This window comes from Borostomias antarcticus (genome assembly GCF_949987555.1).
Source record: "Borostomias antarcticus genome assembly, chromosome: 9".
NCBI classification, from domain to species: domain Eukaryota; kingdom Metazoa; phylum Chordata; class Actinopteri; order Stomiiformes; family Stomiidae; genus Borostomias; species Borostomias antarcticus.
The window spans coordinates 22,735,565-22,752,359 of NC_140242.1; the positions used below are offsets into that span (position 1 = coordinate 22,735,565).

Genomic DNA, 16,795 nt, shown 5'->3' on the forward strand with positions numbered 1-16,795 from the left:
TGTCTTTTTTTTCTTTTCTTGAAACTTTTGTTTGACTCGTTTGTTGTTATTTTTGATGGAGCATTAGGATATATATATATATATATATATATATATATATATATATACATTGAATGTGTATTACTGCTGGACACATACTTACACTTTTACATTAGACATTACAGTCATTTAGCAGATGCTTTTATCCCAAGCGACTGAACAATAATTGCATTTAACTTAGATAGTCAAGTGTACTACTACCAGAAGTCATAAGTGCATCTCCTTTCTTAACAAGTGTCTAAGAGCTTAACCAGAACCTAAGTAAAAGTACAAGAACAACTAAATCAAATACAATGGGTGCTAAGAGGAAGGGTCAGGGGGTAGTACGTCTTGAAGAGGTGGAGTTTTGAGCCTGTGGCAAAAGATGGGCAGAGATTCCGCTGTTCTGACGTCAGTGGGCTGTTCTTCCACCGCTGCGGGGCCAGGACACAATTCTTTTTTTTTTTTTTTATTTAACCAGGAAAGAACCCATTGAGACACTGTCTCTTTCACAAGGGTAACCTGGCCAAGAAAGGCAGCAGTCAGCCATAAAAAAAAAAAAAAATACAGAACATAACATAGAAGTGTGGGACATAGAATACAGTAAAAACAATACATAGTCAAATCAACAGTGAAAAAACAGTAATCCAACTCAAACCTGACCGGATCGAAAAGAGCCATGACCGGGTCGATCTGCCATAGGGGCCTCTGTGTGACGGGGCAGCCAATCACCTCGAGGCATCACTTGTTTTCTTACTGCTCCTCCCACCACCGCTGTCGTTCTCATCCATGTGCTCATAACATCTTTGCAAGCTCACATGTTCACTCAAAACCAGAGAATACCAGCACAAGACCAATTGTTCTTTGTGTTTAATATTCTATAAAATAGAACTGAAAAGTAAAAATACAAGATAGAAAACATTCAAAGCACTAAGTAGCCTAGGCTACAACATCTAATCAACAACACATATGAAGTGCTACTCATTCTCTGATGCATTGGTTGTTCATTAGTGTGTATGAGCGTCTAATAGACCTGGTGATGTGTTGAGCTAAATGGACGTTTCTCAAGTAATTAAGGCACAATTAAAGGCCAGCCTCTGGGTTATTAAGTCATATCAGGATTTTTCTATTGTACCTGTATCTACTGTAGTTGATGGTTCAATAATGTGACACCACTGTCTTTAGCAGGCTGATGAGGAGGGCTGAGTGCCTGATACTGAGACAAATTAACAGGCTAATAATTTGGGCTTGCCACACACATACACAGAATACTCTACAAGGGTTGTAGACATAGTGCAATGTTTGTCTGATAGAATATCCAATGTCTAACTAATGACTAATTAAAATCGCTTTACTCCAGTGTACTGTATCTAGAGTAGTATCTGTATGGTCATGCTGTTCCAGCCCTGCATTGAAAGGGACAGGGGTCAACTACACAGGATGTAGCCACCTCAACAAGGACACAGTCACCAAGTCACAGACAGGACGGAGAGAAGAGGCTGGTTGTTGATGCAGCGTTTGGCGCCAGCTAGTGCCTTGCAGAGTTCTCCAACGACTCCCCATCTGCGTCTCTATCCTCATAGTCTCGCAGCTCACTGGAAATGTGGATTTCAATTGTACTAGACTCTGAACCTAGCAAGACAAAATAGGGGAGATAGCTGCGTTAAAGCGGGCATGTTCCCTTCACTGGCACTTCAAAACTACATCTCCCAAATGCCTTGATGAACACTTTGCTGCTACTCTCTCTGAATAAGAAATGTACATTATTTAACAGATGGTCAAGATAAACAGCTACAGTACGAAAAGTTAATATATATGAAGCTCACACATGTACTTGTCATAGCTGTTCATCTTAACCCTCTGCTTAACATTGTCATGTTTATATGACTGACAAATGTATTTTGGGAATTTGAGTTGTCTAGAAAGCCTTGAGTGTTGCCCAATGTTGTACACAATCTGATATCACACATTTCACCAAAAGGTTGGGAATAAGGAATAGAAACTAGATTTCACACGCTCCTGATAAAACATTTACTCTGAATAATGTTGGTCTGGGCTATATTCATGCACAAGAAACATTAACACCTTTAAAGTTGTATTTTATTTCTTGAGGTGTTTTCATTAGAGATGCAGGAACATTCTCACAAATCCTGAATATAGATCAAAACACTGAATAACTGTGTAAACCTGTCAGAGCACAGGAACACCACTAATTCTCTTAAATAGTAGAAAATGGTAGAAAACCTAATTTTCTACCACAAAAAAGATCCCAAAATACATTTCATATTTCTGCCCTCACGTCATAGTACAAGAGATGGGAGAGCATACATATTTTACATTTTAATAAACATAATTCAATATTCCATGTCTTGCTATGAAAACAAATCATTTTAATCATTAATAACACTCTTACAGCACAAAAACAAGTCCCTGTTCATTTCATCCTCTATAAAATAAAACATAAAACTGTTCCTGGAGGATGTTTCTGGAAAATTAAAACTGTGGTAACAGTAAACTTTGTAATCACCAAAGCCTTTGCTACTCAGGAAACCATTGGCTGGTGTGTGGAGGAAACAGTCCAAGAGCACCGTGCTCTGCACTGGTAGGGGAGGTTCACCCTCACCAGCCGTGATATACTGGGGAGCTTCCATTCCCAGCGCCCCACCAAGCCCCATTACCTTCTGAGAGGACGCTGATGGCGTCAGAGGGCGGCTGCCCGTTGGCCGTCATGTTCTTCTTGCCCTCCTGGACGTGGGTCTGGTGGAGCAGGGTGGAGCCCACCATGGGGTTGCTGTAGCCCCCCGGCGGGGCCACGGAGGTGGAGGCGGAGTCCCAGGCCAGCTCCCTCCTGTGCTGCAGGCTCAGGTCCACGTCGAAGCCTGTCCAGCCGTGGAAGGCCAGCGTGTTGAGAAACGCCTGCATCGGGTTGAGGATGCCCTGGGGGAGGACAAACACCCCAACCTCAGTCCTCTGTGGCACGACATGTCCGTCTACCAACCACAAACACAACCATCATGTACTAAACGTTGTATTGTTCTTCTATTTTTTGGAAGAACAACCTCTCTTCATCACAGCTCACTCGATAAAGAGAACCATATCCCAACGTGACTTTCCTGGTTGAATAAAGGTTGAATATATGTCGAACACACACCATGATGAACCAGATGATGAGCGCTGCGTTCCTCACGTTCTTCAGACTGACAACCTTTATGTCCGCCTCCATCTCCAGGTAGAACAGCAGACCCTCATTCACGATGTTGGGGAGCCAGCTAAAATAGCGGAATCAACAACAAAGCTACTATCAACAATAAAAGTACAATAAAATCATGATTAAATAAGCTGTTTTTTCTCCGATGTGAATAGATCTGAGAGTTAAAGTTATTTCTAATGACGTCCTGAAAGGAATTTTGAGGAAATAACGACTTAGTAGAATTATTATTTTGAACTCTCAGAGAGACCAGTCGGATAAATAATCGCATTTATGGAGAAAAGGCAATTTTCTAATAAATCTCTCAGCTAGGTATGTTATACATACCAAATAACAAACACCAGCATGATTTTGAAGAAGCGTATCTTTATCTCTGTGCCCAGGCGCCTCTCATTTTCTGTGTAGATGCCTTGTCGTCCCTTCAGTAACGATGTAACTGTGGGGAAAATATCAATATTTGACTTTGTACGCACACCGAAGTTAAGCACCGTGAAATGATACAACCCCTGTCCCATGGTTGAATATGCTTGTCACATCTGCCACTGCTGAAGACGTTCGTGCTGCGAAAGAGCGGGTCTGTGAGCGAGGACGCGCCGGGGCTGCTGGGTAGGCTACTGACCTGCGGAGACGGTGCGTGTGAACAGCACGGGGTTGACCAGGAGGACCAGCAGCATCGGGGCGTAGGTGGTGATGTAATGGGGCATGGCGTGCTGTAGGCCGTTCTCGCAGCTACGACAGAAGGACAAGACAGCACCGCCGCGCGTCACCTGACAGACCATGCCTCTACCCTCTGGCCACAGAGCACAGCGCGGTATGAGTGAGGCTCACATCACAGTCCTCGGTTGTGAGACGTTTCATTCAGACAAAGTCATCAGAATGGTCAAAAAGCAAAGGTGAGACTGAGGCCAGGACTGCATTGATGCGTATTTGCATGGCTGCGTATATGAACCGGCAACACAGTACGCCATTACGCGGGCGACTACAACGCAGCTCGGGGTGTATTCCAAAGCCTCCGGGTTCCAGGGTCGTTTTTGCCGGGGTAGTGTAGTTGCTCGGCGCAAACGGAGGAAAACGTATGCTTTCTTTCTGCAAATATGCATTAGTGTAACAGGCCTGAAACCTAGCATAATTTCATGATCATTGATAATATCTATCACTAACCGTAAGGCAATAGTTGGCATAAGTGAACAGATCTACATAAGAGTACCACAGCAATGAGACGTCACCGACCCCCCCGACAGTGAGACGCTTCCTTACTTAGAGATGGAGGGGTAATACAGCATGGCCACGCCCTCAACGCACAGCAGCACAGCCAGGCCCCATGTGATCATGTGATACAGGACAATCGTACTGATAGAGAGAGATAGAGAGAGAGAGAGAGAGGGAGAGAGAGAGAGAGGGAGGGAGAGAGAGGGAGAGAGAGAGAGGGAGAGAGAGGGAGAGAGAGAGAGAGAGAGAGGGAGGGAGAGAGAGAGAGGGAGGGAGAGGGAGAGAGAGAGGGAGGGAGAGAGAGGAAGAGAGAGAGGGAGGGAGAGAGAGAGAGAGAGAGAGAGAGGGAGAGAGAGGGAAGGAGAGAGATAGAGAGGTCAGAAATCATGAGACTGAGCTCTCTACACATAGTATCTCACTGATTACACACGAGACAGACTGGTAGGCCAAAGTAACAGGCCAACTGGGGAATATATTAGTTTCCATGCTCCCTCTCTGCTTAATGCGAAAGCACATTTTGATTAGCGATGCATGAATAATTAATGGCAATATTTCATTTTCACCCACATCTGAGGGCGCTGTGCTTTTTAACAGGAGGCGTGAGCTGAAGGTACCTGGTACGGGGTGTCAAGTGTATCTACATCAGCGTACCTTATCCCTGCAGATCTTTTGACCACCAGGAAGACGTCCACAGCATAGCAGAAGGTCCACCAGAAGGAAGCACTGAAGAACAGCTGGATCCACATCTGTTGGAAAAAAATGAGGCTCAGCCAACTAAACCCAGTGATGAAGACTGCGCAACAACAGAATAACATGCATGCATATGTCTGCTAGGGACATAACAAACATGGTTTACTGGAGAATCTTTTTTTTGTAGTTATTCCAGCATGCAGCCTGTCTGTTCTTTGGAGTGAGTGAACTGTTCAATGTAATTTTTAAATCTCTTGGCATGCGTTCACAGCCTGAGGCTTGACCTGAGGCGTGACCTGCAAGTGTGTCATTCAGTGGTGCTCTGAAGACCAAAAACAGGATTAAGTCCATAATACGCTGTCTGTCTGAAGAGTAATTGATTCGGAATTTGAAAGGCTCTCTGAAAAGGTGTTCACGTCACAGTCCTGAGCAAGAGGACTATAAGCAGTAAGACAATCACTCGAAACCACGCTTCGTCATGCAAGTGACTGTCTAATGTAGAATCACGTGGGCTTGCGTTTGCCATTGCTTTACATTTGCCTGTGGTTGTGTCCCTTTTATCTTTTGCAGGGATGGAAAACATACATACTGCACTGCCGACGCAAAAGGCCTGTGGCCAGACGTCGCTGGTGTTGGCCACCGAGATGCGACTGACGAGGCCGGGCAGGCCCAGCCAGATGGACGACCTCACGATGATACCTGGGGGAGATGAGACCAACACAGAGGCTTCAGCACTGACCGTCTCATCCCCACCTCCCTGGACCAATTAACACAAGTGACTATGCACTCCTTTAGTTCTTTGGGCATCTGGAAAGGTAATATATATGAATACCATGCCTTCTTATCATCATCATCACCATCATCATCAATGAGTCTCCCTGATGACACACACACACACACACACCAAGAAAAGCCGTAAGGAAATCAGGGTGTCTCGGAGGGGGATGTAGATATCATGACTGGTTACAATTAACACTGGATACAAATATCTGAACGTGTGCTTATGTTGTACCATTTTACACTTGGTTAATGGGATTCTGTCATGGAATCCTTTTAATTATAGTTGCATCTGATCTAATGGAAATCCAAGCGGCCCCGGGATATGTTTTATAAGGGTCTTTCCACTTCCTCCATCTAATGGAGCTTACCAGCTGCAGAGCACTGGGGTTTGGAAAAATGTCAGGAAATTCATGTCACGTACATACTGCTGTGTGTTTGGGTCTAAATTGTGGCCTAGGAATGCTTAACTTGTTTTTAAGTGCTTTCCCTGGCAGTGGAAAATGATGCGTGCTGTGAGAGAAACTATCAGGAACACACAGTAGCCTAGTCCAGGTTAAGATTTTTCAGTGTGCTGCAACAAGAAACGGTCCATCTTGGTGTAAACTGCAATCACGACAAGACGATACAACTCAACTGATTCATCCTCGCCTTCTGCATAGTCAATAGAGGCTTCCATTGCGTCAGTTATGTTAGTTAACACTCTTGAATAAAATGGAACAAATACCCAATATTTGAATCATTTATTTCTGCGTAGTGGAAATGTCTTATTGGGTGGAATATCTGCAAGAGGAGAGTATTTATTTCACAGCAAACAAGAAAAAACTTTGTTTCCTACAGAGAACATCCTATTTCTGTAAAGGTCTTGGCCTATTTGGGTAGCAGTGGTTCAAAAAGGTTCAAACATTCTCAGTCTCACATAGGTTGAGCACTAACTAATCCCTGAAATTACCTTGAAATTAGCCAGCACCATTGGGCCTAAATCTTGCATCTGAAACACTCAGAAGTCAATTGTAAATTCTGGTTTACCATTATTCTCGAATATTTGGTAGTGCCTAAAACTATTTCTAAACTGTATGCTATATGGTAGAATACCGCATGTTGGCAGCTCCTGCCTCCCAAGATGAAAAATGTTCGTCAGATGTGTCTTCACATATTATGTCTGTGATGACCACCAAAGTAGGCCTAATAATGCACACGTGGTAGGCTAGTCCTATAGGACCGCCAACATCTCCAGAGAAACGTTGGTGGAGCACACAGATAGTATTAGGCCTTACCTGCACATCCCAGTATATCACAGATGCTGATGATGAACAGTATTCTCGACGAGGACGCTGGCTTCGGTAAAGGGTACTGTCCAAGACGTCTGTAGCCCTTGCGTTTGGGCAAAATCTGTAGTATGGAAAAGATTAGACTAAAACTTGCGCTGCCAATGCATATGGCGCAATAGAAGAGAGGCTGAAAAGTTATGACAAATTCGGTGGACGAGTCTCGGTTTGGGCAGCAGAACGTCTCCAGCCTCGGAGATGCCATCACGGACTGTATGGAGAAGAGGACTATGGTGTCGGGGGGAGAAAAGGCAGAGAGTTATGGTGAGGGTCATTCATTTAGTGCATGGCCTGAGCTCAGTGGAATCACGAGTTGAATCATCATGTGCTTCTATTTAATCCTTCCAGTCAGGGCTTAACTGCCCCACGTTGGTTGGAGCCAACAGAAGAATGTGTCTCTCAAGAATGTTAGGGGAAAAGGCTCTTTATTCAGTAACTCAAGTTTTTATTTCAAGTTTTTTCAGTAAGTGATCCATTGTCATTTGATATATAATGCATTATTAACCTATGCATACAATAGAATACAGCATAATATGTAATTACGAGAAGATCCCATAGGGATTAGAAGACCTATTATGGAAATCTGAAAAGCAATAGGGGCCATTATACAAAATCATGAATAGCATTATTAAAACATATGTTGATGCTGTCTTTTAACCTGGTTCTTTTTTAACCTATGGGGCAAATGCGTTGCCTAGTGAAACTGAAAAAATAAACATTTATGGTTGTATTATGTTAGTTTTTCTACTTGTAAGCCTACTCTTAGTTCCATAAATGTATGTATCACACAACAAGGCCTATACAAACTAGAATACTGTGGTAGTCTAATTCATGCACCTTCCCTGATAAGTCCCAAAACTCATTCTAAGGTGTGCTCATCTGACAGAGTTCATCAACACCATTAAGAACTGAAAATTGAATAGAATACTGCAGTATTCCTTCGCTGTATCGCATCTTCTTGTCAGACTGTCCCTTCTGCGCTACTGCCATCTGGTGGTGGAGAATAATTTCGCCACCGTGTTTCCGTGTAGGCTACTGTGTGGGAATCTTGTAGAGAGACAGATAATCATACCACTAGAAATGCTATGGAATCACATTAACTCTCTTATGAACTATCCAACATAAAAAGTAGTTGTTTTTTTGTAAATGTGGCATTCTGCATCTACTTTGGATTGAATAGAAATAATATGAAACCTATGCACATTTCTCCAGTTTCTGCATCTTTAAGAAGTAAAAGTGTGAAGTGAAAGTGTGTCATGCCACAAGCTATCCAAACTAAACAAACAAATGCCTGTTGCATGATGAGAGTCGTCTGTGTCTCACCAGCTCCACCCCTAATCTTACGTTATACCCCTCAACCTCCATCCCAACCCCTGCCTCCTCCCCTTCCTCGTTGTCTCTGGCTGGGGCTGTTGGGTGTGGATCTTGTTGTGGATAATATGTGATGACAGTGTCAAATTACAAACCTGCTAAACAGGCCTGTCTCCCTCTCCCTCTCTCTCTCTCTGCACTACCATTGGTTGTAATAAGCACCATGTCCGCTGTGCTCAGCAGAGCATTCTAACCCGCTTCCTGCATGGCAGTTACACTGTGTCTGAAGGGAAATGACATCACAGAGCTGTGTGAACCTGATGCCAAAAACACGCCAAAAACAGCTCAGCCAACGGCAGGTTCTGATATCATGTGACATCACGACACAGTCCAGCTTCTGAGGTTACAAAATCCGTGCTGCAAGACAAGCAGACAACTGGGACGCTCTCTGTGCTGGCAAACAATGGCACAGTCCACGGGACACAGCCAGAGGCCGGAGGGCAACAACGCAGGCCAAGACGAATCTGTGCTCTTTTTCTCTAACCCTTTGATGAGTGGTAAGTAGTAGCCCTTTGATGACTGATGAGTAGCTGAGTGAATGCACTGAAACGTTCAACTCCAGAAGTCTACATATACACGTATCTGTGAATGGGCTGTGTCTGCTTGTGTTTCCCCTGAAGATGTTGAGGCTGATTGGTCTCCCATTCTGGATGCAGCCTATAACGGACGTGTCCTCACTCTGAGAAACCTTATAGCCCAGGTGATACACACCCTGACCTGTTGCTCGGAGCAATACTGACTGTTTTCATGCATACTCATGAACTGACTTTTCTATGTGGCTGGGCTTTATTTTCAGATCAAGTAACAAAGTCCTACCTTAGTTCGTATTAAGTCACTGCAAATGGGATGTATCATTAAACTGTAGTAGATAGTTCAGTATGACAGGCTTCTATGAGGGTTTAGGTAACTGCAGCAGAAAGTGAATAAATACATAAATAATAATAAATAATTTACACTTTGTTAATCCCCTTGGGGAAATTCACCTCTGCATTGACCCCTTAATATCTCGTGAACTGTTTGTTGTATGTACTGTTTTATTCTTTCATATTGCACTGGTCCTCACAGGGCACCTGTGTAAACACAGCCACTCTGGACAGAGTCTCGCCCCTGTTTGGAGCCTGTCTACAGGGTCACACAACATGTGCCAAGTTACTGATAGACAATGGGGCAAATGTAAGTAAGCCACTGCAATGTAGGCTACTTTCACTCTTTTTGGATAGGACTGATTCTGTTACTCTACTAACAGCAATGATTAATGTTAAATATTCAACAAAATGCTGCTTTAAAGATATCACAGAAGGATGTGCATATCATTTGAATAAACCTATCTTGAGGACAAATATGTTTAACAGGGATATGAAAACAGATCTAGTTAAGACTGAGCACTGTTCGACAACCCTGACAGTTATTGCTGGTTATAAATTATTGTGCGAGCGTGAAATGAGTTGGTGATTAACCACAAACGTAGACACACACCAAGCCTAAACTCAAGAATAGCTGACACATTTCTCAGCTCTGTTAAAAGAAAGGTCACCTGGGAAATGGAAGAAAACTCACAACAAGGCTAACAATCTCGGATTGCGGATGGATGCCCACGGCACAGCCAATCACACGCTGAGCCAGGGTGATTCACAGCTCTCACGTCTCAGCCACCTGAACATTATGGAGTGGAACCATAGACTGTCACCATTACGTGTTGGGAGCAGCCATTGAACATCAAAAATGTGGGTTATTAGGACACATGGGAGCACCAATACCTGATAAAAATGTGGGGACTGCTACAAACCGATACAGACACAAAATGAAATGCATTCACTTAATTGACATATACCACAACCATATTTGCGTAGGCTTACAAAATTAATTTAAGTTGGCTCCTGACAGCCACTGTCCACTACCTGTCCAGTTTTCTGTTTGCGTGTGTGAGAGCTGGGCTGGTCAGAGCGGGGAGAGGGTCATTTGTTATTGGGTTGGTGTTGCAAGTTCATAAGTTGGCCTGGCTTGCGGTCAGCACCGTGGGAAAAACTACAAAGCTTCGTGTCCTCTCTTGCCTGAATGCTACCTTTCATATAAACACTGGGCATACAGATTGTAGGTGAGGCAGAGAAGTATTTACTTTCCTAATATGTCTCTGATAGTTCATAGGTATTTTCTATGTATTGTTTTCACACAAAGAGAGAGAATGGAAGGTACATACTGAATAGAACGGTCTTGTTAAAGCTCATGTGTCATGTTGTCTGTGTGGATCCAGGTGAACACCCCAACACTGGAACGGACCACCGCCCTGTCAGAGGCCAGTGCCCGTGGCCACATGGCATGTGTGACCCTGCTCCTCCAGAATGGAGCCACGCCCCAAGGCTCCAGCTACTCAGACTCCCCCATCCACCAAGCTGCAGCCAAAGGTCAGGGGTCACATTCACCATGACAGACTCTCTGGAAGTCTACAGCACAGCTACGGCCATGACAGACTCTCTGGAAGTGTACAGCACAGCTACAGCCAAGTTGAAGTTAGCCTGTGATAGACGGGTGATAGACAGATGGTTCATCCAATCACCTGCCAAGTACTTTTGAAAGTGCCTGCCCTTTTCCAAACGGTTTCCAATATAGATATAAAGACGATGCTTCTTGCATCCACTTAGGCACTCTAAGCTAAAGAATACATTACTGCTGGTGCATTTTCAAAACATCTGGTGAGCTTAGACTAATCATCAGAATTGTCATTGTTAATAGCCATGGCATGGAGAGGCTCTATTGAACACTGAAATTACAATTTTCCTGAAAGCAACTGATTTATTCACAACTAGATACACAATGGGGCCTACAACCAAGACAGGACAATAATTATTGAACACGATGATGGAAACCTCAATATGGCTCTGCTTTGTTGGGCTCAGAACACATCTAGCAGATAGCTGATATTCCCCAGAGTAGGCCATTCCAAACCGTGAGTCGATAGGAAACGCCTAGACCCGCCTTAGACTGGTAAAATGTAAAGCAATTGGCTCCAGACAACCGAGAGTAGAAACAGGAAATGACATTGAACTGACGTGGGTTCTGTCCATCACAAATAGGAAGTATTTGTTGTGTACAGTATTTAAAAGTTTAAGTACCCTTCACATGTATTAGCAATAAACTATATTCACTTAGTATGTGTATTTCAGCATATAGGCCTACCACTAACAATAGTGATTTCTCTGCAGTTGAGAGGCTGTAGGCCTGTCTGTGCCAGGCACTGCACTGTTAGTACCAAGGTCACAGGGAGGGCTTACTTAGGAAAGAGGACAGGAGGAGACATTGACGAGTGAAGGCTTAGGACAGAAGATAGATACAGAGCTTAGAGTAAGGAGACAGGAGGCAACAGGGGAGTCAACAGGAACAGACAAGGGCTATATAAATTAAGTTGACAAGGAGCCTACAGAACTAATCTAAAAGTTAAAGGTCACCCATTGGGCTGTAGGAAAAGAAAAGATGCAGTGAGATCATGTCTAGAGAAAGAACATGGAACTAAGTTTTAATTAGCAGGAACATATTGGAATGGACAATGATGGGTAACAGACATAAAGAGAATGAGCTTATACAAATGTAAAACAAACTAATTAGCACCAGAAAGCTATCTCGACAGTATATGCTTAGAAAAGACATCGAGAGAAGCGTGCACATGCTAGGCACCAATGTGCTGCTAACAAGCTGAGCAATACATCTGAAACAGCCTTCTGACATGTGTAAAGATATGTTTTATGTTATGGTTTCGGGCAAGTCCAGCAGAGTTCCTACAGAACACTCAACAGTAGCCTATATGGCGCCCTGTGTAATAAACAGTCTAAATTATTCCTGTTGGAGAGATCACATGATTAGGGTCACGAAGCCAGGCTAGTGGATATCGGTCATGTTTGAAGACCAGCTCGTTTGTGAGCTGGTCTTCAAGGCAGATTTCAAGCACCTTTCCTCTGCATTCTGATGATACAGTCTCTTTTATCCAGGTCATCCAGAATGCATTGAGACTCTGGTTCATCATGGTGCAGACGTGGACCAGCATGTTGACCAATCAGGGACCCCTCTTTACACTGCCTGCACCAACCAACATCTGAGCACTGTGAGAAAATTGCTTCAGCTGGGTATGAAACTGATTTCTCTCGTCTCCAGACTATGACCATGCCATTGTTGATTATCCATATGTGACTATTATCAGTAGTCTATGCCTTTATTAAAGGAAGCACAATGTTACATAAATTGCCTCAATTCTACGAAAATATGCAGTAGTAAATGACACGAATTGAAAATATTCTTTGTTCTCGAATGGAGTATTTTGAGTTGGAGGTTGTGTTAATGTAGACTGTGACCTAGATGTGTGTGCGTGTTGTGTCCTGGGGCAGGCGCCAGTGTGAACGGCAGCAAGGACGGAGAGTCTCCTCTACACACGGCGGCCCGTCTCTCCAACTCAGAGCTGGTGTCGGTTCTGCTGGAGCACGGGGCCGACCGCTCCAGCAGGGACGCCCGGGGCCAATGGCCCGCAGACCTGGCCCCTCACCACAGCCCAGCGGAGAGGCTCCTGACACACAGAGGAGGTAGCGCCACAACACCTGCTAACGCCCCGTAGTCTGGTAGGATGTACTTCTCTGTTTCATTTGCTGAAAACAGCCTTGCATTTGGTGTTAATTTAGGATAATGGTGTAGTGGGTCACCACTCCTGATTCAAAATGAAATGATGACAGTACGTGATCTGTTATTGAAATGTTTGTTTCTTCCTTGCTGTCTGGCTAGGAGTGCCCTGCCTGATGCAGTTGTGTCGTCTACTCATCAGGAAGGTCTTGGGGAAGAAGAGGCTTAGTGCAATCTCTGGTCTACATATACCTTTAGAGCTGAAACAATATCTCCATTATCAGTCTAACCAGTGGGGTACATGTAGATCCTTGGAATGAATTTGCCTTCCTAGTCCAAAGCATTATAACTTCAGCTCAATAGGTGGCGCACTAGCATTAACTGTGGAGAAACGCTCCGAACCGTGAACATTGAGTTGATTTGCAATTTTATGTGCTCATCTGATTTTCTCCGTTTTCTTTTTTACAAATGTCACTTGAGAGTGATAACTGCTACATGAATAGATATCGCCTGTTATGCATGATAAAAGAGCATAGGACTACATATAACGGGCCCAGTGACTTTATTAAAGAAGTGATGCAATATTCATTTTCAATCCAATAATAGGCTGTACATTTTGAGGGAACATGAGACAGTGGATGCTCACAAAATGAATAATGCAAAATAAACTTTTGGACAGTGTGTTCTGTAGGCCTACATCTGTCATATACATACACATGCACACGTGTATGCACACACGTGTAGCCTACGTGGCCCACGCAAGAATTTCAACGACAGTTGAAATGAAAGGTTTTATCCTCCGAATAAATATGTTGCACTCTGGCTGTTCAATTCTCTCTCAAATAGAGTTCAACCAGACTCTGGTGAAGATGCCGATCAGGGTCTCCCATGAATAAAATTAACCAGGACAAACGAAAATGGATGTTTGGAGACCCCGAAGTGTCCTGTAACGGGAGATACATTCAGCTAAAGTGATCTATTGATTGCCTTCTCTTGCCTTTGCGCTCCACTGTTTCTATCGGGGTAGACCAGATGATAGCCTACTGACGTTTTAGAAAGTGTCCTTCAAATGGTTTCATCTGGCCAAGTTGAACCTGTGATATCGTAATGTGATCACACATTTGTCTTCCCTCCCTGCCTGGTATTAATTTTAATAATACAGCCAACTGGTGAGGTAGCCTATCTTATGATTATCATTCATTTACGCTATAACTTGCCTAGTATACTTGCCTGTTGCAGACCAGCGTGGTTTGGACTACACAGGTTCCAATTAGCCTATGTCTGTGGACATGGAAGGCGAGCATGACTGTTAGTGTCCCGACATCTCTGGGTCTGACTGGGTCGCCAGGGAAAGCAGCAGTGCGGGGTCATGATAGAGAATCAGAGTTATTTTATTGCATAATTATGGAGAGTAGACTAATCAATGTGATCCTGTCCAGAAACAACGCTGCCTACCCTGTCTGCTAGACGCATTGGCAGATCTTAAAGGAGACAGAAATGTAATCAGGAGCGCTTCTGGGAGAGGTGTTGTGCAATGAACATGAAGATTCTCTCCACTGTAGTAAGGCAACAGTTGCTCAAACGCATCCAAGGGTTTTCACTAGCAATAGGCGACTCATTAACTCTCCATCGATCCGCTCTCCCAATTTGCTGCTGGAGTTAAATCATTGTCCCCTCAAACGTAGCATGAGCACCTGGGGCCAGCCTCACACTGACCACAACTTCGATTTACTCCTATATAATGTTAAATCGATGCTGTGGTGGAATTCCTGACTTCTGAGGCTCAGAAGTGAGACGCCTGTAATTAGTGACATCTGGGAAATCAAGTCTGTCGGTGGGGGAGGACCGTGTCCACATTTTCACATCTAATGACCAACTTGCTCTACTTCAGTGGTTGAGGTGATGGATCGGCGGTGATGATATTGGGCTTTTGACCTTAGATAACCATCAGAATCATGTTCCTCTGAGTGATCTAGGCTTGTAGCCTACTGAGGTATGGCAGCACTTAAGAGCCAACGCCCACCTGTATATGATGCCCAAGCTTTTAAACATGTCCCCTAGAGAGCCAGGCACTGCATTTAGCCCCGTCCTTCCCTTTCTAAATGCACAGGCACTTAGGCCTACTGGCCAAACGGCAGCGAAAGCATTTTTCAGGGCAAAAACACAACAAATAGGCTAATGCAAGTTTTACGCTCAGTGCACATTCTCCTGAAATCATTTACAGCCCATAAAGAGACGTAGGCTACATTTGCGTGAGTTGTGTGAACCTTTAAGAGGAGGAAAGGAGGTTCACAACATCGTGAATGGGAGAAACAAAAATAGCATGAAAAAATAGCATTATTCCCATTACGAAACAACACAGAACATGATCACAAAAGGGCGTTCCAAAAGGTCGCTCGGAGTGCGCCGCCATGCACAGCTCAAATCAGGTTTTCATTGCTAATTCAAAGTGGCTGATCTTCGACATGAAACATGTCCAAATGAATGGAGGTAAATGGGCGGCCATGTTCGGGCAGCACTGTGGCGCGTTTGGGTCGGAGCTCGGGGGCAGTTCAGTGCACTCCAGGCACTCCCCCCGCTCCCCCCACTCCAAAAACATTAACGAAAGCAACACAAAGGCCACTTTCAAATGTGAGATCATGTCATTTTAGTGAGTTTGATTATTAGCCTATTGTCATTATTCTCTCACCATCTAAATGTCAACCAGAACTGCAGGCCAGCTGCAAAATGTTGAAGCCAGCCTTGTACATGTGGCAGTGCCATTCTGAGAGCATGTATCTAATAATATTCTATAGCCTAATTTATATAACCTAGGCTACTCTATAAGACAACCCCTGTGAGTTTTTGACAGTTGATGATTCGGTTGCCATGGACACCAGGCTAAACACAGTGCCCAGAGCCATGAGCCAGAGCTTGTTATACAGTCTAAACTAGACTTAGGTGTGATCCCGGCGCAGGATGATTGCTCTGAGCTGGACCTTGTTAAGAGATATCCAGCCGTCAGCCTGAGCGCCGTGAGAGTAGGCTCTGCAGTCTCCTCATGCTCACCAGTAATTGCCTTGGTATTTTTAGTTTGCCAGTGTTGGGTAATTAAAACAAATAGATAAGGGAGACTAGAGATCTTGGTGGGACTTCGGAGGGGGGTGGGGGGTTAGTGAGGTTACAAACTTCTGTGTTTTCAATTAGATACCTCTGCACTAATGAGGCGTTTATCAGAGAAGCTGGTGTCAGGAGGATGGGACCGCAAGGCTGGGTGAGACTGTTCATGCATAAATCGAGAGAAGCTTCCTGCCTGTTGTCTCCTACGAGACTGATCCCATCGGGTGCTGGACGGTGCTTCACACTCTGATTACTTTTCTTGACAATCATTCCATGGTGCTCCTCTTTCAATGGAACATTCGCTCACTAGGGCAACGCCTTAAGTAAACTGGTATTATGGTTTTGAATATGAACATTCCACGAAAAGGTGAATAACAATCATGTTCTGAATGAGACCACTTTGACTGAAGGGCCTCTAGTGGAGGGTTAGGACACTCCATGACAAGGCACACAAATAAAAGTGCAAGTCTTGTTCATATACTGTATTCAAAAGAAA

General features: G+C 44.1%; 2 protein-coding genes across 3 annotated transcripts; one reads left to right on the forward strand and one right to left on the reverse strand.

The window, feature by feature from the left end:
- Positions 1 to 1,010: 1,010 nt before the first annotated feature.
- Positions 1,011 to 10,815, reverse strand: gpr143 (G protein-coupled receptor 143). Of its 2 annotated transcripts, none has more exons than XM_084443303.1 (9): positions 7,180 to 10,815; positions 5,715 to 5,824; positions 5,087 to 5,181; positions 4,484 to 4,576; positions 3,846 to 3,955; positions 3,554 to 3,662; positions 3,170 to 3,287; positions 2,697 to 2,955; positions 1,011 to 1,650 (listed from the first exon to the last, which is right to left on the reverse strand). In XM_084443303.1, the coding sequence occupies exons 1-9, from the start codon at positions 7,433 to 7,435 to the stop codon at positions 1,547 to 1,549; spliced, it is 1,254 nt and encodes a 417-aa protein (XP_084299429.1). In that variant the 5' UTR covers positions 7,436 to 10,815; the 3' UTR covers positions 1,011 to 1,546. The 2 variants fall into 2 exon arrangements, with proteins under 2 accessions (XP_084299429.1, XP_084299430.1); XM_084443304.1 differs by lacking the exon at positions 7,180 to 10,815 and adding an exon at positions 5,958 to 6,171.
- On the forward strand, positions 8,995 to 13,846 carry LOC311313213 (ankyrin repeat and SOCS box protein 9-like). The gene is made up of 7 exons (XM_084443305.1): positions 8,995 to 9,098; positions 9,222 to 9,301; positions 9,667 to 9,774; positions 10,853 to 11,003; positions 12,582 to 12,716; positions 12,975 to 13,166; positions 13,363 to 13,846. Exons 1-7 carry the CDS (start codon positions 9,005 to 9,007, stop codon positions 13,518 to 13,520), a joined length of 918 nt encoding a protein of 305 aa, XP_084299431.1. The 5' UTR covers positions 8,995 to 9,004; the 3' UTR covers positions 13,521 to 13,846.
- The last annotated feature ends 2,949 nt before the right edge of the window (positions 13,847 to 16,795 follow it).